The sequence below is a fragment of the Oncorhynchus mykiss genome, chromosome 7, assembly GCF_013265735.2.
Source record: "Oncorhynchus mykiss isolate Arlee chromosome 7, USDA_OmykA_1.1, whole genome shotgun sequence".
NCBI lineage: Eukaryota > Metazoa > Chordata > Actinopteri > Salmoniformes > Salmonidae > Oncorhynchus > Oncorhynchus mykiss.
Genome location: NC_048571.1, coordinates 36,537,118 through 36,560,159, shown reverse-complemented (window position 1 = coordinate 36,560,159; position 23,042 = coordinate 36,537,118). Strand labels below are relative to the sequence as shown.

At 40.9% G+C, this 23,042-nt stretch overlaps 1 protein-coding gene across 9 annotated transcripts; it reads left to right on the top strand.

The window, feature by feature from the left end:
- Nucleotides 1-945: 945 nt before the first annotated feature.
- On the top strand, nucleotides 946-22,022 carry LOC110527685 (poly(rC)-binding protein 2). 9 transcript variants are annotated; one of them, XM_036983170.1, is made up of 13 exons: nucleotides 946-1,131; nucleotides 1,991-2,116; nucleotides 2,861-2,999; nucleotides 3,158-3,214; nucleotides 3,330-3,446; nucleotides 3,773-3,904; nucleotides 10,915-11,049; nucleotides 11,282-11,356; nucleotides 14,488-14,529; nucleotides 15,511-15,604; nucleotides 15,968-16,023; nucleotides 16,195-16,364; nucleotides 17,274-17,769. In XM_036983170.1, the coding sequence occupies exons 3-13, from the start codon at nucleotides 2,931-2,933 to the stop codon at nucleotides 17,674-17,676; spliced, it is 1,350 nt and encodes a 449-aa protein (XP_036839065.1). In that variant the 5' UTR covers nucleotides 946-1,131; nucleotides 1,991-2,116; nucleotides 2,861-2,930; the 3' UTR covers nucleotides 17,677-17,769. The 9 variants fall into 9 exon arrangements, with proteins under 9 accessions (XP_036839065.1, XP_021464799.1, XP_021464800.1 ...); XM_021609124.2 differs by lacking the exon at nucleotides 1,991-2,116 and having other exon boundaries at nucleotides 15,532-15,604; XM_021609125.2 differs by lacking the exon at nucleotides 1,991-2,116 and having other exon boundaries at nucleotides 947-1,131; nucleotides 10,915-11,043; nucleotides 15,532-15,604; nucleotides 17,274-17,765.
- The last annotated feature ends 1,020 nt before the right edge of the window (nucleotides 22,023-23,042 follow it).

Below are 23,042 nucleotides of genomic sequence, written 5' to 3'. Positions count from 1 at the left end.
TCCCTACTTTTGACCAGAAGTCGTGCACTATGTAGGGAATAGGGTGCCATTTTGGACACCAATCTAAAATCCTAATTTTACATATTTTTTGTTGTTGTTGACATTTATGATGAATTATAGGTATACATTCAAGCCATCATGCTTTGATAAGTTTACTATCGTAGCAAAACACTTTTTTGATAACTTTCTATGTACATATATATAATTATTAGTTTTAATTGTAAAGCTACGGAAATTACCATAGGAAGGATCAACTGAACTTTTTGCAAGAAATTGCTTTTCTGTTGTGAGTGATTGTGTATGAGAATCAATCTTAAAATGATATTGTTATAAACTTTTATATGAATGTAGATCTAGTTTGTTAACTCTATTTCGAGAATTCTGTCTATAGAATGAACTATGCTTGTATTCCAGTTCTTTCCAGTACAAAAACGTATTTCTGTGGCTTTTGTCAACTTGCTTCATACTCAAGCTCTTTCTCTGATGCATTTGGAAATCTAATTCCTCCTCGACTAACAGTTTATTTGCAAGTAATGCAAAAAATAGACTATGGAATGTAACTTTTGGATGTAACTTTTGTGGCGCAATGGGTAACGATGCTTCATGAGTGACTGTGGTTGATGTGTGCAGAGGGTCCCTGGTTCGAACCAAGGTTGGAGCGAGGAGAGGGATGGAAGCTATACTGTTACATCTGGAGTGTATGGTTGGTGAAACGGTAGTATGTATGTTGAAGAGACAGAAAGATTGAAGTCGGGGTTGGAAGGGATTTGGGGCATGCGGGAGGGTCTATTATAAGTCAGTAGAGCTCTTTTTTAAGGGTTATTTTTTTAATTTTCTCAGAAGTACTAGGCAGGAGGATTTAGAAATGTGGAGCTTATGTTGTAAACCGTGATTGACCACACTCCTAAACAGTAGGTGGCGGCATGCACCTTTAACGTTTGTTTACGGACCGCCATTATATCATGGAAGAAGAAGCAGCTCAGCGAGTGGAGCCCGATCATCATCTCACACTTCCCTCTTCCCCGAATCCTTTTAAAACTCTCCCCCGGGTTTCTACCCTCCCGAACCTCTCCCTTTCTACCCTCACAACCCCACCCCCTCCCCGACAACGCATCCCAAAACACGGATCAGGTAAGAACATTTTATATGTGTGTGCAATACAATCACAAATAAACCCACCGCGTGAATTTGCCAGGCCGCACGACTTGCACGCAGCTCACAAAGCCAGCCAAATGGCTGCTATTTACGCTTTTCCATTTGTAAATGACGAGTGTTGGTGTTTGTAGCCGATATATTCTTGAAACCGTGCTAGCGTGAATGACTACAGCACAGCCATTCATACAATGTACACATGCTCCACATATGGATGCTAGCCACTCAGTTAACTTGCTAGTTAGCGCGCTATGCTAGGTCGTAAATCTAGCTAAAAGCTAAACTAGAGCCGGCCGGTGAGGCTAAACTGCGTGCCTTAGCTATGAGTGCAGTTAAATTCATTGGAGCCAAGTAATCGGACACATTGTCCATTCATTTACGAACTGAGCCGTGAGTTCCTTTCGTTCCGGATTCAGTCTTGGGACCATTAACCTGTTTGTTAGTCTAACATGCAAGAAGTGTGCTACTAGCAAGCTAAAATATGCACACGTGAACCATTGCTATGATGACCACGCCAACTAAATGTGTTCCTTTTAGTCTAATGGCATGTTACTTTGCATGAATTATGATACAGTTCTAATGATAATCATGGACGCAACCTCATACTAGAAGGCCCCATTATTTTGGTGGGTCAGAAGTTAGCTAGCTGAGAACTCAACTCTTTCCATATAACGTTAGCTACATCTCTACGGAGTTGAGTGTTGGCGGAGTGTACCACTATCAGTCCATACTCGTAAAAATATATTGTTCATTGCTTACATTGTACTAGCTTTTCTTTGGGTGCTGAAATCCGTAGTTTAAAAAAATTAAATAAAGTAACATTTTTTCCTCTGCATAGGTAACGTTAGCCGTTGTTGAGAAGGAGCAGACCGTCATTTCACGGCAGATTCTTACAGTAGTTTTGGCAAGGGACACAGAATGCATTATAGATTTATCAAACTATGGATTACAACTGACAAGCACGGTAAGCAGTAAGCGTTAAAAAATGTATATGTATTAAAGTATCGAGTAGTAGAGCACGTTTTGAAGTCTTAACTTCGCACTCCATTGAAAAGCTGTGGATTAAAGGGTGCAATATGACAGACCTCACTCAAAATGACTTCTTAATCAAAAACGACTCAATTCAGCACCCAAAGAAAAGCCCACAGTACACGGGACAAACATGGGTACAAGGTGGAATAAAATAATGTACATTTTTACATCCCTGATAGCGACTCAATGTAGTTGGTGGTACTCTCAGCCAACACTTATAGCAACTCTACTCTGTAAAGGTACAGAGTTTAGTTTATGCAGCAAGGTGACGAGCTGCAAATTGATGTTTCACTCTTATAATAATGGCAATCAGTTTAGATCAGGTGTTTGATTAGTTTGTAAGAACATCAGTGCCTACAGATCATCTCATCCATTGAACTAAAAGCAGCTACTGTTGTAAGTGACATGGCATTATTTGGATGGTTTCAGCAGCTTGGATCATTTACTTGATACCTTCCTATCAAGTTTTATGAGTTCAATAGTTCGCTAGCTATTTAGTATTATTGTACAAAGTCATAGGCTGAATTAAAAACCAAAACCACCAGTCTTGTTCTGTTCACTGTTCTCACATTCTATATTCAATTGTTCTCCTGCTCTTCCCTCGGCCCCATAATACTTCCAATGCACTATTCTAACTTTTCCTACTTTTCTCACTTTTTTCTTGTCTTACCTCCAGATCCAATCTTTGTGACCATACCCCAGTTTTGACCCATCTGCAGCAGCTACTCTCCCATCCAGTGGTAGTTATGGACTCCGGTGTTATTGAAGGAGGACTCAATGTCACCCTGACCATTAGATTGCTCATGCACGGCAAGGTGAGCAAGATCCCACAGCAGATGACTGTTAGCCCACGGTGCTAAAGGCTAGGTAATGTCATGCTGACCATTAGATTGCTGATGCAAGGAGTGACCTCCCACAGCAGGTGACTAAAGTTTAGGAATTACATTTCTAAATGTATTTGTTTTTCTTTTAGGAAGTTGGAAGCATCATTGGCAAGAAAGGTGAATCTGTGAAGAAGATGAGAGAAGAGGTGACAGATGCCTTCTGTTTCTAAATGACACTAAAGCTGTTTGTGTTCTGTTAGTTGCACCTCTTTTATATAACTCTTATAACTAATGGTGAATTTCCCATCCCCCTGCGTCCAGAGCGGAGCTCGCATCAACATCTCCGAGGGCAACTGTCCTGAGAGGATCATCACTTTGGCAGGCCCCACCACCGCCATCTTCAAAGCGTTCTCCATGATCATCGAAAAGCTGGAAGAGGTAACTTAATTACCCTGTCTTGTCCAGGCCCAACTGTTTTATTTGTCACTTTGGCATCTATAGGGAATGCGATGTGGCTACTTTTACGGAACCGATTAACACTACCTCTCAGGTGCATGAATAGAGGGGCTGACTGGATGTGTGAGGTGTTCAACTAATCCTAGAGGACTATTGGAAGTTGATTTGAAAAAAGGTTATTTATTAACAATACATCTGTTTACAGTTGTCCTCCAAGAGTGTCTGAACACCTCTCACATATCCATCAATGATGTTGTCAAGTGGAAGTTGTGGAGTAAGTTCATTGATCAATCAATCTTCTCTCCCAGGACATCAGCAGCTCCATGACGAACAGTACGGCCACCAGCAAGCCCCCTGTCACCCTCCGCATCGTTGTGCCAGCCAGCCAGTGTGGGTCCCTCATTGGCAAGGGAGGCTGCAAGATCAAAGAAATCCGAGAGGTGGGTGGGAGAACATGTACTCACATTTGCACTTGCTTTTTCTTACTAGCCAGCAATGCAAACTAGTCACATCTCGGTGAAATTATAATTTTTGAATCCAAAATAGGTGACCTACGTGATTTGTGTAGATGAGAAAAGTTTGGGTGGGGGAGGAGGCTTTGGATCACTACTGGCTGTAAGCGAACAAGTGAAGCGCGTTTGGAGCAATACTGGCTGTATCCAAGGCTCAACCAATCGTTCACATTAACAGAATGCAACACGCGACTGAAGTTAGAAGATACAACCAATTTGCTTGTTACAGCATCAGCACGTGCTCTAGGATGAGTGCAAAGGCAGTTTGCCAGTTGCAGCAGCGCGTCCCCTGAACGATAACAGAGGTAGGTGAGAAACCTGACCACGGAGATGGGGGTGAGAAGGTGATGACCCGTATTTCATGAGCTGTAACCGAAAAACAACTGGCATTTGGAAAGTTTGAGGTAAGGTAGGGCTGGGCGGTATACCGTATTTTACTATGTACCGGTATTAATGCACTGACCTGTTTGGGTTTTTTACTTTACCTTCTATAATGGTATTTTAATATTTGGTTTGTTAAATGTGATGCGCAGTGTGTAACGTCCGTTTTCATAGTTTACTCCGCTACTTGGGTCATCCCTCTACGTTCTCTCTTTCCATGCCGCTTTCCACACAGACCTAGTCCCACCCCTGTCACTCGAGGAGCGCATTTGTTGTTGCTTGACCACGAGACTGTTTCATTCAGTCTGCATGGTCAATGCAGCACATGTAACAATGTTGATGACGACAATGTTGTTTCCACTTTGATCTTAATATAAATCCACAAGCGTTCTATAATTACAATATTAGTTTGTTTCTCACATCTGCAAACAGCTAGTTTGTATTTTCTTAGTAAGTTAAGCTAAATAGTGTTAGCCACTAATGCTAATCGCTAGCTAACTAATGTTAGCTAATAAAAGTACTGAGTCAGAGCAAATGTAGCTAGCTAATACAGCCTGATACCAGTGCTGGTGGAGGCCTAAATCAGCATGTTTGTGCAACAGTATATTCTAAATTAAAGCGAAAAGGTGACGCATGAATGTTGGCTACATGAATTTATTTATTTTTATTTTACCTTTATTTAACTAGGCAAGTCAGTTAAGAACAAATTCTTATTTTCAATGACGGCCTAGGAACAGTGGGTTACGCTCTAACCACTAAGCTACGCTGCCGCCCCATAAAAGATTTAATGTAGCCAAAGACTGTAAGGTCCCCTAAGAAACACTGAACATCACTTTGGTTCCTACCCTGTCACAATAACTTATCCATGGCATTTTCATTCGTTGTCATGTCAAACAACACTATTCAAAGTCCCCTTTATTTGTTATATTCCATCTATAGAATTATAATAAACATTCTATTTCTTTGATTCCAAAAGTTCACCCAAGTGTTTTGATCTTAATCACAATTGCAACATTTGGTTAAAAATACATTTTGTATTTTTGCCAATATCGTGGCAGTGTGGAAATTGATGGAAATGCAGAAAATTATTTTGGGTTGAATTGAACAGCATAAAACAATCTGAATGGAGAAAGACCCATTGAAATCATTTAGGATATATGTTGCCACCCTAGGGTCACCCACTACTCATAAAGCAAATGTAGAACTTTTATTAATCAAAAAACATAAAATACTGTCATGTGAAAAATACCATATGATATTTTGGCCATATCACCCAGCCCTTATGTGAGGGAGAAAGCGTGGTTGAACAAGTATTGTTAACATTAAGTATCTTGCTAGCTGGATCGAATTCTCCGTTAGCTAGCCAGAGAAATGTTGGGCAACATTAGCCAACTTACCTGATCAAATGGAGTTTATGGTGTGAAAATTAGCTGATTTAATAAAGTCAGACAGCTAGCTAGCTAACATTACAACATCAGATGAGCTAACTTTAGTAACCTAACCAATTCACTATAGTGTTAACTGGTATGCGACTCCTTGCCGTTTCTCAAGTTATAACGTGTTACTTGCTTACTGGACCCTGGCAATCTGTGTGAAATGTTAACTAGCTAATGAACTAACTGCTATCTGTGAGCTAATGTTTTCCCTCTACAGAATGTGGTTAATTTTCAGAATGAGAGAATTAGGTGAAAATGAGGTGTTGCTTGTTAAACCTCTTAAGTCTACCCCTTCCTTTTTCGAACATTCTGTTAAAAATCGCGCAACTTTTTAGCGTCCTGCTACTCATGCCAGGAATATAGTATATGCATATGATTAGTATGTGTGGATAGAAAACACTCTGAAGTTTCTAAAACTGGTTAAATCACGGCTGTGACTATAACAGATCGTGTGTTTCATCGAAAAACGCAAGAAAAACTGCTCTCTGAAAGCTAAAAATAATTTCCATGCGTCACTTTCATGGGTTGTTAAAAGGGCACAAAATTAATTATGGATCTGCATGCAATTCCTACAGATTCCACACGATGTCGTCATTTTCCAGGGAGTTTTTTCTTGGTAAATCCAACTAACTGGATTCAATTTCTTCCGGTCTCCACCAGGATGTTTTGAATGTGCACATTGGCAGCCATTGATTTGAAGACGAGGAGCTATTGAATACACATCGCCCTGTAATCAATTTGATAGATTATAAACGTTTACTAAAACCTAAAGTTGGATTACAAAAGTATTTCGAAGTGTTTTGTGAAAGTTTATCGTCGACTTTTTTAATTTTAAAAAATGACGCAGCGTTTAAAAACGATGTTTTTTTCTGAATGACACAGCTTCCATAGAAAGCTATTTTGGGTATATATGGACCGATTTAAACGAAAAAAAGACCCAATAGTGATGTTTATGGGGCATATAGGAGTGCCAAGAAAGAAGCTCGTCAAAGGTAATGAATGTTTTATATTTTATTTCTGCGTTTTGTGTAGCATATAAGCTAAATCTTTGTTTACGTCGCATTCAGGCATTTTGAGGTGTTGCATGCTATCAGATAATAGCTTCTCATGCTTTCGCCGAAAAGCATTTTAAAAATCTGACTTGTTGGCTAGGTTCACAACGAGTGTAGCTTTATTTCAATACCCTGCATGTGCATTTTGATGAACGTTTGAGTTTTAACGAGTACATTTAGCGTAGCGCATTTGCATTTCCAGGTGTCTACTTGAGACATCTGCGTCTCAAGTAGGAGCAAGAAGTTAAACAAGTGGATTCAGGGATCAAGTGTAGCTGGAGCTGGGCCTGGCTTAAGCTGGATGCCACTGTAGAGGTTAGAGGTCGACCGATTATGATTTTTCAACGCCGATACCAATACCGATTATTGGAGGACCAAAAAAGCCAATGCCGATTTAAAAAAATAAATAAAACATGTATTTGTAATAATGACAATTACAACAATACTGAATTAACACTTATTTTAACTTAATATAATACATCAATAAAATCTATTTAGCCTCAAGTAGATAATGAAACCTGTTCAATTTGGTTTAAATAATGCAAAAACAAAGTGTTGGAGAAGAACGTAAAAGTGCAATATGTGCTATGTAAGAAAGCTAACGTTTCAGTTCCTTGCTCAGAACATGAGAACGTATGAAAGCTGGTGGTTCCTTTTAACATGAGTCTTCAATATTCCCAGGTAAGAAGTTTTACAGTGGGGCAAAAAAAGTATTTAGTCAGCCACCAATTGTGCAAGTTCTCCCACTTAAAAATGATGATGAGAGAGACCTGTAATTTTCATCATATGTACACTTCAACTATGACAGCCAAAACGAGAGAAAAAAAATCCAGAAAATCACATTGTAGGGATTTTAAATGAATTTATTTGCAAATTATGGTGGAAAATAAGTATTTGGTCAAACAAGCAAGATTTCTGGCTCTCACAGACCTGTAATTTCTTATTTTAAGAGGCTCCTCTGTCCTCCACTCATTACCTGTATTAATGGCACCTGTTTGAACTTGTTATCAGTATAAAAGACACCTGTCCACAACGTCAAACAGTCACACTCCAAACTCCACTATGGGCAAGACCAAAGAGCTGTCAAAGGACACCAGAAACAAAATTGTAGACCTGCACCAGGCTGGGAAGACTGAATCTGCAATAGGTAAGCAGCTTGGTTTGAAGAAATCAAATGTGGGAGCAATTATTAGGAAATGGAAGACATACAAAACCACTGATAATCTCCCTCGATCTGGGGCTCCACGCAAGATCTCACCCCGTGGGGTCAAAATGATCACAAGAGTGAGCAGAAATCCCAGAACCACACGGGGGGACCTAGTGAATGACCTGCAGAGAGCTGGGACCAAAGTAACAAAGCATACCATCAGTAACACACTACGCCGCCAGGGACTCAAATCCTGCAGTGCCAAACGTGTACCCCTGCTTAAGCCAGTACATGTCCAGGCCCGTCTGAAGAGAGCATTTGGAAGACGATTGGGAGAATGTCATATGGTCAGATGAAACCAAAATATAACTTTTTGGTAAAAACTCAACTCGTCGTGTTTGGAGGACAAAGAATGCCATACCTACTGTGAAGCATGGGGGTGGAAACATCATGCTTTGGTGCTGTTTTTCTGCAAAGGGACCAGGACGACTGATCCGTGTAAAGGAAAGATTGAATGGGGCCATGTATCGTGAGATTTTGAGTGAAAACCTCCTTCCATCAGCAAAGGGCATTGAAGATGAAACGTGGCTGGGTCTTTCAGCATTGCAATGATCCCAAACACACCGCCTGGGCAACGAAGGAGTGGCTTCGTAAGAAGCATTTCAAGGTCTTGGAGTGGCCTAGCCAGTCTCCAGATCTCAACCCCATAGAAAATCTTTGGAGGGAGTTGAAAGTCCGTGTTGCCCAGCAACAGCCCCAAAACATCACTGCTCTAGAGGAGATCTGCATGGAGGAATGGGCCAAAATACCAGCAACAGTGTGTGAAAACCTTGTGAAGACTTACAGAAAATGTTTGACCTCTGTCATTGCTAACAAAGGGTATATAACAAAGTATTGAGAAACTTTTGTTATTGACCAAATACTTATTTTCCACCATAATTTGCAACTAAATTCATTAAAAATCCTACAATGTGATTTTCTGGATTTTCTTTCTCATTTTTTCTGTCATAGTTGAAGTGTACCTATGATGAAAATTACAGGCCTCATCTTTTTAAGTGGGAGGACTTGCACAATTGGTGGCTGACTAAATACTTTTTGGCCCCACTGTAGGTTTTAGTTATTATAGGACTATTTCCCTCTATACCATTTGTATTTCTTTTACCTTTGACTATTGGATGTTCTTATAGGCACTTTAGTATTGCCAGTGTAACAGTATAGCTTCCGTCCCTCTCCTCGCTCCTCCCTGGGCTCGAACCAGCAACACAACGACAACAGCCACCACATTGAAGCAGCGTTACCCATGCAGAGCAAGGGAAATAACCACCCCAAGGCTCAGAGCGAGTGAAGTTCGATACGCTATTAGCACGCGCTAACTAGCCAGCCATTTCCCTTCGGTTACACCAGCCTCATCTCGGGAGTTGATAGGTTTGAAGTCATGAACAGCGCAATGCTTGACGCACAACGAAGAGCTGCTGGCAAAACGCACGAAAGTGCTGTTTGAATGAATGTTTACGCGCCTGATTCTGCCTAACACCGCTCAGTCAGATACTTAGATAATTGTATGCTCAGTCAGATCATATGCAACACAGGATACGCTAGATAATATCTAGTAATATCATCAACCATGTGTAGTTAACTAGTGATTATGATTGATTGTTTTTTATAATATAAGTATAATGCTAGCTAGCAACTTACCTTGGCTTGCTGCATTTGCGTAAAAGGCTCCTGGAGTGCAACGAGAGAGAGGCAGGTCGTTATTGCGTTGGACTAGTTAACTAAGGTTGCAAGATTGGATCCCCCGAGCTGAGAAGGTGAAAATCTGTCTTTCTGCCCCTGAACGAGGCAGTTAACCCACCGTTCCTAGGCCGTCATTTATAATAAGAATGTGTTCTTAACTGACTTGCCTAGTTAAATAAAGGTGTAAAAAAAAATAATGTATCGGCAAATCGGCACCCAAAAATACCGATTTCCGATTGTTATGAAAACTTGAAATCAGCCCTAATTAATCGGCCATTCCGATTAATCGGTCGACCTCTAATAGAGGTGAAAGGAACACCACACACTCCCCCTCCCCCTTCTCACTTTTTCAATACACTTTTTAAATTATGCCAACAACGGGTATCATGCTCAGCTGGCACATTGTACACTTTCTGCCTGTGGACATCTATTCTACAATGTAATAATGTGCTGTGTAGCCCAAAGATATTGGTTTTGTTGAACTTTCCTATAACACTTGTGTGAGTGAGGGGGGATTATTAGATTTTTACTCTGAATGTTATTTTTGCACACATGTAGCCTTGTGCACTTGATTGATGTCTACCATAGTGGCCACTATAATAAAAAAAAAATAGAATCCCTGTTTCATTCTATTTCTACTTTAAATGTTTTTTTCTGAAGTGCAATATATAGATTGTGTGGTCACAAGCTTTCTATTAAAAAGCCTGTCATGGCTAACTGCCATTTTAGTGTATTGTTTTTTTCTCAAGACTTGAGTGTTTGCAGTAAAATCTAGGCAACAAATAACATTGCATTGCTTTCTTACATTTTTTTTTAGCTGTGAGTTAGATTCACGTTAACCACTTTATCTTACACACAGAGACTGATCATGTAGATTCTTTGTTTAATTAGTTAACTTGCATTTCCCCCTAGCAGGGATTTTATGGATGTTTCAGTGCAAAGAAAGTGTCACCTTCTTGGGCCCTCACCAGTTTGCATCCCCGACTTGCACAGATTTAGCAGAAAGTGGCTATTTTGAAAGGTTTTACTTGCAGTGACTAAGTTACTGCTTGCTGGTGGTCGTTTTACCTACCTTAGTTCAGAGCACTGATTGTAAGTTTTGTCTGGATATGAGCGTCTGCTAAATTACAAAAATGTTAGTGTAATATGTAAGTCCAGACCAGTCAATCTCTCCTCTCTCTCTAGTCGACAGGTGCTCAGGTACAGGTGGCAGGGGACATGCTTCCTAACTCTACAGAACGGGCCATCACCATCGCAGGGACCCCCCAGTCCATAATTGAGTGTGTCAAGCAAATCTGTGTGGTTATGCTCGAGGTAAGTGTAAGTAATATCCTCAAATCGTTGTTCTATTTTTATTCAGCTTAAATGTTCATAATTTTATTCATTTGTCAAATTACCCTTACAACCTCTTGGTACCGATTTTGGCATCTCTTGCTTACTTATACAAAAGTGTTTTGAAAACACGTCTGAATTAAACCCATTTTCCTGTCCCTCCTTCTCTCCCATCCCTCCTTGTCTCCTGTCTCTCCTTTTAACTTTCCCTTTCCTCCAGTCTCCCCCTAAGGGGGTCACCATCCCATACCGACCAAAACCTTCAGGATCCCCTGTCATCTTTGCTGGAGGACAGGTATGTTTGATATATTTTTACACATTTATATACAGTGGGGCAAAAAAGTATTTAGTCAGCCACCAATTGTGCAAGTTCTCCCACTTAAAAAGACGAGAGGCCTGTAATTTTCATCATAGGTACACTTCAACTATGACTGATAAAATGAGAGAGAAAAAATCCAGAAAATCACATTGTAGGATTTTTAAAGAATTCATTTGCAAATTATGGTGGAAAATAAGTATTTGGTCACCTACAAACAAGCAAGATTTCTGGCTCTCACAGACCAGTAACTTCTTCTTAAAGAGGCTCTTCTGTCCTCCACTCGTTACCTGTTTGAACTTGTTATCAGTATAAAAGACACCTGTCCACAACGTCAAACAGTCACACTCCAAACTCCACTATTGCCAAGACCAAAGAGCTGTCAGAGGACACCAGAAACAAAATTGTAGACCTGCACCAGCCTGGGAAGACTGAATCTGCAATAGGTAAGCAGCTTGGTTAGAAGAAATCAACTGTGGGAGCAATTGTTAGGAAATAATCTCCCTCGATCTGGGGCTCCACGCAAGATCTCACCCCGTGGGGTCAAAATGATCACAAGAACGGTGAGCAAAAATCCCAGAACCACACAGTGGGGACCTAGTGAATGACCTGCAGAGAGCTGGGACCAAAGTAACAAAGCCTACCATCAGTAACACACTACGCCGCCAGGGACTCAAATCCTGCAGTGCCAGACGTGTCCCCCTGCTTAAGCCAGTACATGTCCAGGCCCGTCTGAAGTTTGCTAGAGAGCATTTGGATGATCCAGAAGAAGATTGGGAGAATGTCAGATGAAACCAAAATATAACTTTTTGGTAAAAACACAACTCGTCGTGTATGGAGGACAAAGAATGCTGAGTTGCATCCAAAGAACACCATACCTACTGTGAAGCATGTGGGTGGAAACATCATGCTTTGGGGCTGTTTTTCTGCAAAGGGAACAGGACGACTGATCCGTGTAAAGGAAAGAATAGATGGGGCCATGTATCGTGAGATTTTGAGTGAAAACCTTCCATCAGCAAGGGCATTGATGATGAAATGTGGCTGGGTCTTTCAGCATGACAATGATCCCAAACACACCGCCCGGGCAACAAAGGAGTGGCTTCGTAAGAAGCATTTCAAGGTCCTGGAGTGGCCTAGCCAGTCTCCAGATCTCAACCCATAGAAAATCTTTGCAGGGAGTTGAAAGTCCGTGTTGCCCAGCAACAGCCCCAAAACATCACTGCTCTAGAGGAGATCTGCATGTAGGAATGGGCCAAAATACCAGCAACAGTGTGTGAAAACCTTGTGAAGACTTACAGAAAATGTTTGACCTCTGTCATTGCCAACAAAGGGTATATAACAAATTATTGAGAAACTTTTGTTATTGACCAAATACTTATTTTCCACCATAATTTGCAAATAAATTCATTAAAAATCCTACAATGTGATTTTCTGGATTTTTTTTCTCATTTCGTCTGTCATAGTTGAAGTGTAACTATGTTGAAAATTACAGGCCTCATCTTTTTAAGTGGGAAAACTTGCACAATTGGTGGCTGACAATACTTTTTTGCCCCACTGTACATGTTTTTATTTAGATAATTTAATCAACTTACTGCTGGCTGGGAAGGGGGATGGGGGGGTTCCTCTGAGAACTAACCTGTAGTTTATCTGTGTCCTGCTGTATTTTTATAGGGAATTTACCAATAATAAACTCTGATACTTTTGCCCAGCCTTTGGTTTTGTTACTGTTACGACATCTCTGGTGGTTACCAACAGAAATAGGGATGTGCACGGTTATTTGAACATCTGAATGGGCATTAGTATTCAAATACTTGTGGGAGTATTTTTTGGGCAGCAGGGTAGCCTAGTGGTTAGAGCGTTGGACTAGTAACCAAAAGGTTGCAAGTTCAAATCCACCGAGCTGACAAGGTACAAATCTGTCGTTCTGCCCCTGAACTGTTCCTAGGCCGTCATTGAAAATAAGAATTTGTTCTTAACTGACTTGCCTAGTTAAAGGTAAATAATTAATGTTTGTGGGCAAGAGTGTAGGGGCCTATTAAACAGAGAAAAGGGCTTTTTTTCAAGTTAAAATATCCATCCATATACAAGGATATACCATGACATTTCAAATTATTAATTTAATAAAAACCTTTTCAGTGTAGCTATGACCTCCCATACGTCATAGGAGAGTCTGCTTGCTCCCATTTCACTGGCCCCTCTGCAGCTTCAGCAATATCGCGCCAGCCTCTCTCCCTTGTGCCTTTGTGCTAAGGTTAAAAACTTAAGTAAAAAATATCCAGAAATCCCACACAAATGCATGCTATTATTCGAATAGTGAACTTATTTCAAAGCCCCATTCCTAAACTGAAGTAGACCTCCCTCCACCCACCATTGTTACTGTTACTGGGAGAATTAATAAATAAAATCCCTGAAAACCCAAGCCCAGTTCATGCTCCGCTAGGCAGAATGGAAACGTGCATTGTTTTTTCTGTGTTTTCAATCGCTTTAACATTCCTTTAGATATGTTATCTTTCTCTATAATATGGATACTTTGTTCAAGATTTGGCTACTTTAAAATGTATTGAGCATTTAGAGATATAGACCTATAGGATCTGTGTGTGTTGAAGAAAAATATACTCTTGTTTGGGGACATGAAACATTCAGGCACTCTGCACAGACACTATGGAAGCTCTAGTCCTGAGCGCAGAGTTAAATTGTTTCAAACCATTTTTAAACTTGAAATTGTTGTTTGAGATGGATGTACAATGCCTAGTGAAAGTCGACACACCCTTGCAACGTTTTTACATTTTGTTGCCTTAAATTTCTATTTAAATGATCAAATTGAGATTTCCCCTCACTTATCTACACAATATACTCCACATTTTCAAAGTGAAAGAGAAATTATAGAAATGTTCGGGAAATTTAATAAAACAGACCTCTTGATTGCAAAGGTCTTCACACCCCTTTCTGTGGAACATCTAAATACGTTCAGGAGCAAATTTTCATTTAAATTTCTTGGATGGGGATTTTATACTTTTAACATTCTAACATACGTTTGTCCTGTATACTCTTGTGGCTGCGAATCGTGATATGTGGACAGGATGCCTATGAACACGTTGTTCTTTTTTCAGGCGTACGCCGTTCAAGGACAACATGCGATACCACAGCCAGATGTAAGTGCTGTTGTCACAATTTCTTCCTCCTGGTGTCCGTATCCTCGCTACCCTCTGTCCTTCCCCCAAAATCCTTACCTGTCCCTGCCCTACCTTTCCGTACCTTCCCTACCTTATGCTATCATCCCTACCCTTCACCTCTCAATTTATGCCCCCCAGTTCCCTATCCTCTGTACCTCCATGCCCTCCCATTTCTTTTATCTACCATTCCTAACCTACCCTCCCTCCAACCAGTGCACTAGGAAAAGGTGTTAGGTAGACTGTAGGGCCAAGTCTCCAAACCCAGCCTGGTTGTAAATGCCTTAAGAGGAAGGGTTTGATCAGAAATTTGCGTTATGGTGAAGAGATGATATTAATAGACAAATCGTTTAGAGGAGTTGGTGTATTTGGTAGTGTGTTAACCAGTAACGTCATTCTCAAAATTTTTATTTAACATAGCACTAGGTTATGGTTTAAGAAATTATGTTTATGTTCACTATTGATCTTATATTATTGTCTTAACTATTACTGGGTTGATTATACTATGGCCTGTAGTTGTGTGGGCCTGGTTGGTTTTGTTTGGTACAGGCCAGGAAATATCTATTCCTACATACTGAGAACATGTAGTGTCATATTCATCTGCCAGAAGACTATAAGCAAACATTCCGAGTCCGAGTTCTCCAGAGCTACAGTGGAAAGACCATGGGGTACAAATTTAAGAATGATTCCACATCCCATCCAACACTTGTCCATTTTAGAGAAAGAAAATAAGATAGCTGGGTTGTGTGTTTATCAGTGCATGCAACTGAGTTTAACAGAAGGTCCAGGTAGTCCCTAACTGTTCATTAGTTTGTTATGTAATGAACACAACTCCAACTACTATTATGAATGAATGCCATGGTGAATGAAATGGTTTTGGTACTTTACTGACTGTGCTTCTTGTCCCTTCTCTTTCCTTTCCATTTCTCTCCTCCCTCCCTGCCCCATCTCTTGCCCTCACAGTCTTCCTCTATCTCTCCACAGCTCACCAAGTTACACCAGCTGGCCATGCAGCAGAGCCCCTTCCCAATGGCCCCAAGCAACCAAGGATTCCAAGGTACTGGACTTAACAATACAATAGTTTGTATAAAAAGATAAGGTTATTGAAACTACTGCGCTCAGAACTGGTGTGTTGACCAAATTAGAACATCAGCAGGAGTGCATTTTATGCTTTTAAAAAAACAAATATTTGTTGAGGCAAAATGCAAATGTTCTGGCTGTCAGGCCATCGTTGGTTTGTCACATGGATAGAGAAAACAACTCCTCGACGAAGGCTTTACCTACTGAAATGTCAGTTAAGATTTTGTTTTTACATTTTGTTTTTACATTGAACCTGCCACCACAATGGCATTTACATATCATGAAGAGTGCCAAATTGTTCCGGATCCTTGTTTTATGTATTTTTGGCTTGTTGATTTAGGAGGGATGGATGCGTCTGCCCAAACTAGTTCCCATGAGATGACCATTCCAAATGATGTAAGTATTTCCACAGTGATGACTGACCCTCCCCTTCCATTTCCCTCCAGTGGTTAGACATTTCACACTATCAATCGACTCCACTCTAATTGATTGACGTAACTGAATTCCTGGTTTTGTCTCCCATCTTGTTGATTGGCTTAACTGACTTTCTGTTTTTCTTCCTCCTAGTTGATTGGCTGCATCATTGGTCGCCAGGGTGCTAAGATCAATGAGATCCGCCAGATGTCGGGTGCCCAGATAAAGATAGCGAACCCTGTCGAGGGCTCCGCAGACAGACAGGTCACCATCACTGGTTCCCCCGCCTCCATCAGCCTGGCAGAGTACCTCATCAACGCCAGGTCAGACACATTAGTTACAAGCTTTTTAACCAACTGCCATCTTTTGTCCTTTTAGAGTCGGGGATAAATTGACTTTGGGTTGCAAAATTCAAGAAACTTCCCCTAAATTCCAGTTGGAGGATTACCTCCCTGCACATTCCTGATTCTGGAAATCCTCCAACATGTTTTCTGAAAAACCTGAGGACTTTGAGTTCTGGGAACTTTCTGGAATTTTGCTCCTGGTCCTGGAGCACCACAGTTGCTTGGTGCAGTAGGCTTTTGATCCAGCCCAACGCAAACTAAAACAGCTGGGTTGGAACAAAAGCCTGTGGCTCTCCAGAAGGACCTTCTTCCGCCCAGTATTCAACCAAGCCCCCCCCACCCTTTTTTTTTTTTTTGTAGAACTGAGAATCCACCCAATCTCATCTACCCCCACACCATGGTACTTCCTTTTGACATTTTGGTGCCTCCCAGTTAGTCTGCCTACAGTGCAATGTGTTTGTGTTAACTGCTTAACCCCCACCCCTATCCATGGCATGTTTGAGGGGATCAGTTTGAACAAGACGAGGCACAGAATCACAGATTTTTATCACATAATGAGTAGTTATTTGGGGATGGAAGGTGATTTGTAGATCAGTGATCCTGTGCAGTCCGGCTGGAACGTAGTCGATCTCAAACACGCACATTGTCTATTGAAACATGAGTTGGTCTTCTAATGATGTTTACTCATTGATGGCCACTATTGTCAGTTTTTCTATGCCTGTCACTCTCACACCCCTCCCTGACTGTCAGTCTGCTTATGATTCCCCTTCATGCACCCTCCCAACCCTGAAGTCTACCCCTCACTCCTTCCATACTCACCAGCCTATCCTGGAACCCATCCCGACTGTGTGTCCCTCTTTTTCCTTCTTGTCTCTCTTGTTTCTACAGCGTAGAGTCCTCTAAATTCTCCTCCTCGAACCCTGAACAGACCCACAGCACCAGCCTCCTCTGCCCTCCTCTCTCCACTACTACCACCTTTCCTGCCGCTACCTCTACTGCTTCCTCCTTCTCTTCTTCCTCCTGTTTGGCGCCCCCCTCCGCCTCCATCTCTCTGTCCTTGTTGGCTCCTCAAGGACCTTCTTCCTCTGACTCACCACTCCCACCCAACTCCCCTGCTGTCCCCTGTGTCTCCGGTCTGCTCAGTCTTAAGCCCCTCCCCCTCCTGGCCCTCCATGTTGTTTCCACTGGCCCCTCCTCCTCCGGTAACCCTGTCCACTCAGCCAATCCCGAGCCAAAGCTTTCCTCGGAGCTGGGCTCCAAGTCTAAAAGGCGAAGGCTTTCTCCGTACTAAAGCTACAGCCATAATAGAAACTACAGTACAGACGTGAAGTGTGTCCCAAATGGCACTTCCTTATATAGTGCACTAAATCAAATCAAATTTATTTATATAGCCCTTCGTACATCAGCTGATATCTCAAAGTGCTGTACAGAAACCCAGCCTAAAACCCCAAACAGCAAGCAATGCAGGTGTAGAAGCACGGTGGCTAGGAAAAACTCCCTAGAAAGGCCGAAACCTAGAGAGGAACCAGGCTATGTGGGGTGGCCAGTCCTCTTCTGGCTGTGCCGGGTGGAGATTATAACAGAAGATGCCAAGATGTTCAAATGTTCATAAATGACCAGCATGGTCGAATAATAATAAGGCAGAACAGTTGAAACTGGAGCAGCAGCACAGTCAGGTGGACTGGGGACAGCAAGGAGTCATCATGTCAGGTATTCCTGGGGCATGGTCCTAGGGCTCAGGTCCTCCGAGAGAGAGAAAGAAAGAGAGAATTAGAGAGAGCATATGTGGGATGGCCAGTCCTCTTCTGGCTGTGCCGGGTGGAGATTATAACAGAACATGGCCAAATGTTCATAAATGACCAGCATGGTCACCAGGGCCCTTGTCAAAAGTGGGCTCTGGTCAAAAGTGATACACTTTATAGGGAATAAGGTGCCATTTGGGATGTTGCTTAGCGTTGTCTGTACTTGGTCGTCACTGCTTTAAACCTGGCTGTGCCTTATGCCACATGCTTAACTATACAATTAATCAAAAAATGTCACAAAAAAAGTTACACTTCAAGATCTGGCTTCTCTCCTCCTTGTCCTTTGTTCCACTGCTTGGTTTATGTCTCGCTCACCCCCTTGAAGGTCCCTGATCGTTCTATCTAAAGACTGCATCAGCATGGGCACGCTTGTCTCAGACCGACTTCAACGTTACTAATTAAAAGCTTTTGGTTGGATTTTCTCTTGCTGTAAGCTCAGGTAGCACCTCTCATGCCATCTTTATGTTAAGATCTCATGCTGTATTTAATTTATTTTAATATTAACTTTGTCCTGGATAATACAGTTGAAGTCTGAGGTTTACAAACACCTTAGCCAACTACATTTCAACTCAGTTTTTCACAATTCCTGACATTTAATCCTAGTAAAAATTCCCTGTCTCAGGTCAGTTAGGATCACCACTTTACTTTAAGAATGTGAAATGTCAGAATTATAGTAGAGTGATTTATTGCAGCTTTTATTTCTTACATCACATTCCCAGTGGGTCAGAAGTTTACATACACTCAATTAGTATTTGGTAGCATTGCCTTTAAATTGTTTAACTTGGGGCAAATGTTTCGGATAGCCTTCCACAAGCTTCCAACAATAAGTTGGGTGAATTTTGACCCATTCCTCCTGACAGAGCTGGTGTAACTGGGTCAGGTTTGTCGGCCTCCTTGCTCGCACACGCCTTTTCAGTTCTGCCCACAAATGTTCTATGGGATTGAGGTCAGGGCTTTGTGATGGCCACTCCAATACCTTGACTTTGTTGTCCTTAAGCCATTTTTCCACAACTGTAGAAGTATGCTTGGGGTGATTGTCCATTTGGAAGACCCATTTGCGACCAAGCTTTAACTTCCTAACTGATGTCTTAAGATGTTGCTTCAGTATATCCAAATCATTTTCCATCCTCATGATGCCATCTATTTTGAAGTGCACCAGTCCCTCCTGCAGCAAAGCACCCCCACAACATGATGCTGCGTCCTCCATGCTTCATGGTTGGTATGGTGTTCTTCGGCTTGCAAGCCTCCCCCTTTTTCCTCCAAAAATAACAATAGTCATTATGGCCAAACAGTTCTATTTTTGTTTCATCAGACCAGAGGACATTTCTCCAAAAAGTACGATCTTTGTCCCCATGTGCAGTTGCAAACCGTAGTCTGGCTTTTTTATGGCGGTTTTGGAGCAGTGGCTTCTTCCTTGCGGAGCGGCCTTTCAGGTTATGTCGGTATAGGACTCGTTTTACTGTGGATATAGATACTTTTGTACCTGTTTCCTCCAGCATCTTCACAAGGTTTTTTGCTTCTGTTCTGGGTTGATTTGCACTTTTTGCACCATTCATCTCTAGGAGTCTTCTTCCTGACCAGTATGACTGCTGCGTGGTCCCATGGTGTTTGTACTTGCGTACTATTGTTTGTACAGATGAACGTGGTACCTTCAGGCTTTTGGAACTTGCTTCCAAGGATGAACCAGACCCTTGGAGGTCTACAATTTGTTTCTGAGGTATTGGCTGATTTTCTTTTGATTTTCCCATGATGTCAAGCAAAGAGGCACTGAGTTTGAAGGTAGGCCTATCCACAGGTACACCTCCAATTGACTCAAATGATGTCAATTAGCCTATCAGAAGCTTTTAAAGCCATTACATAATTTTCTGAAATTTTCCAGGCAACTTAGTGTATGCAAACTTCTGACCCACTGGAATTGTGATACAGTGAATTATAAGTGTCTGTAAAGTCTGTAAACAATTGTTGGAAAAATTACTTGTCATGCACAGAGTAGATGTCCTAACCAACTTGCCAAAGCTATAGTTTGTCAAAACAATACATTTGTGGAGAGGTTAAAAAACAAGTTTTAATGACTCCAACCTAAGTGTATGTACATTTCCGACTTCAACTGTATGTGGGGTAGCTAGTTATATTTGTAAAGTGTTCATTATAGTGCAAAAATCTTGTTTTGTTTATGTATCTATATGCCACATGGGGTAAAGTTGGGCTTAATCACTATAATAATTTTCCCTCAGGTATCATATAGCCCTGCTAATCATGGGCTGTTGGACCTTTACAATTTCAGGAAATTGATGTCCTCGTAATGCCTAGATTAGGACTCTTGAATCGACCCATACCTGCTTCTTTTATCATTTCGCTGGCAATCACTGATGCACTACAATTTATTAGCACTGATCAGAGGTCAGTGACCGTAAGGTGAAATGGAAGGACATGGAATACACTCTTTGAAGAGGTTGATGTCAAGGAAACAACATCCTCTTATCCATTGATAGTTAATACACCTCTAGAGGTTTATCTATTGGGTAGACATTTTATGAACTGAAAAAAGCGGTGTGGAGGTTTGTAAGAAGGTTAAATTTTGAAAAGGTGAGTTTGTCCTCTTTTATTGTTGTAATTTGAAACGCACAGCATGGCTTATTCTCTCCCCCTTCGATCTCTCAATGTGTCTCTCTCCAGGCTCTCCTCTGAAGCTACAGGACTGGCGGCCAACTGATAGAACAGACTCTGCATAGATGTGATCTGCACTAATCCCCCCCCCCCCCCCCCCCACATGTTACCTTCTACCACCAATCGATCCATCAGTCAGCTCTCTCCTTTTAAAGTGGTCAATGCAACTATCCAACTTAGTTTATTTTTATTATTTTATGAAAATCACGCCCACCCACCTGATTTTACTTTGATCTGCATTCATTTTTATGTTTTTACTTTTTTTTTTTATTAAGGCCTTTTGTGTCCCAGTTGGATGTTTTTAATGATTTGTTCTTAGGTTATTTTTTGTTGAAGGGAGAAAGTTTTCCATATCTTTCTTGACACCATCACAAGAGTATAGGTATAAAAATCTCAATAGGTTTAGTTCGCTAAAAGTTTTTGTATTTTTGTTTTATACAAAGAACAAATAAATGTCCAAACAAAATATACTTTTTTTTCTTCTGCATTTTTAGCGCCCCCCCCTAGTTTATTTGAAACGTTTTTCTGGATCCCCTGGTAATTTTATCCATTGCAGAAATTAAAAACTCACCTTCATTTGGTTATGTCACTATGCTCACAAAATTAAAGGGGAAATCGGTCACTGCTGGTATTTTGGGTATGACAAACAGCTCTAACACTACTAGAAGACATGGATATTGCATTTGTTGAAAACAATTTCAAACTGTATGTATTCATGTCACCTTAACTTTTTTGTTTCTGTGTCATTCCTATTTTTCCACCTTCACTTTTGCCCCACCCACCCGTGTGATCATGTTTCTTCAATGGAGGAAATATTTGTTTTAACTACCAAAGGAGAGAAACTCCTGAACTGACTGACTGGTGTGTCTGTGAGTGTGAGGAGAGAAACTAAGATATTATGAATCGCTGAAACTAAGACAGGGCGATTAAAAATAAATGAATTTCCTGCTCTTTGCTTTCTTTGCTCAAGTCATATTTAATTTTTTATTATTTGCAGGAAATAAAGTAACTTTTGTGCACGTTTTGGAAAGAAATGTAGACATTGGGTGCCACAACATTGTCAAAGAACTACAGAAATAAAGATGTGAAATGCTCAAACTACAAATTCTCGTTCTGTGTTGTGTGTGTGTAACAATGTTCATTGGAAATTAAAGTTGATGGAAGTTCATTGGAATGGTCACTGCTATGATTTTATGAAAACCTATACTTACCCAGCATTAAACACCCACGTTTCCAGTTTTTGAACAGTGATTTTTATGTCTTAATTTGTTTCTTAAATATATTTATTGTACACAGATGCAATTATAAAAACAAACATGTACTTTTAAAGGAACGAGGAGTCTGTTTGATTCAGCATATTGGGAACTAGCTTGGAGCCAAATCTGTTAGTGTTCTGTGTTTACCATAGGGACTTAGTAAGACAAATCAACATATCAGGCTAATCAGAAACGTACACGAGCCTCTTTCTCCAGTCACCATAGGGCAGTGGTCTTTTGCTGTATCGGCAACAAAACAAATCCACATCTACGGTCAGGTCCAAAATTACTGGCACCTTTGAGAAAGATGATTTAAAAAAAAAAAAGCCTATAAAATAAATGAGTTAAAAGGACAGAATAAATTCAGATTTTTTTTTATGTTTAAAAATCTATGCTTTTCCAGAAAATAAATACTAGTGGATCTATAAAACCTTACAGAACACAGGAGCTGCCATTTTATAGCTTATCAAATGGAACCTGCTGAGTCATTTGATAGGATGGAACGGAGGCTGTTTAAACATAGGCCTCTATTGCTGCCCAAGTTTACACTTGCTCACTCCTACCCATGGATATTAAAACATACACTGCTCAAAAAAATTAAAGGGAACACAAACACAATGTAACTCCAAGTCAATCACACTTCTGTGAAATCAAACTGTCCACTTAGGAAGCAACACTGATTGACAAATTGCACATGCTGTTGTGCAAATGGAATAGACAACAGGTGGAAATTATAGGCAATTAGCAAGACACCCCCAATAAAGGAGTGGTTCTGCAGGTGGGGACCACAGACCACTTCTCAATTCCTATGCTTCCTGGCTGATGTTTTGGTCACTTTTGAATGCTGGCGGTGCTTTCACTCTAGTGGTAGCATGAGAAGGAGTCTACAACCCACACAAGTGGCTCAGGTAGTGCAGCTCATTCGGGATGGC

Coding starts and splice junctions, on each gene's coding strand:
- LOC110527685 (XM_021609122.2), top strand. CDS start 2,931: ATGGACTCCGGTGTTATTGAAGGAGGACTCAATGTCACCCTGACCATT. Junction 3,905..10,914: donor AGATCAAAGAAATCCGAGAG/GTGGGTGGGAGA, acceptor CTCTCTCTCTAG/TCGACAGGTGCTCAGGTACA. Junction 11,357..14,487: donor TCATCTTTGCTGGAGGACAG/GTATGTTTGATA, acceptor TTCTTTTTTCAG/GCGTACGCCGTTCAAGGACA.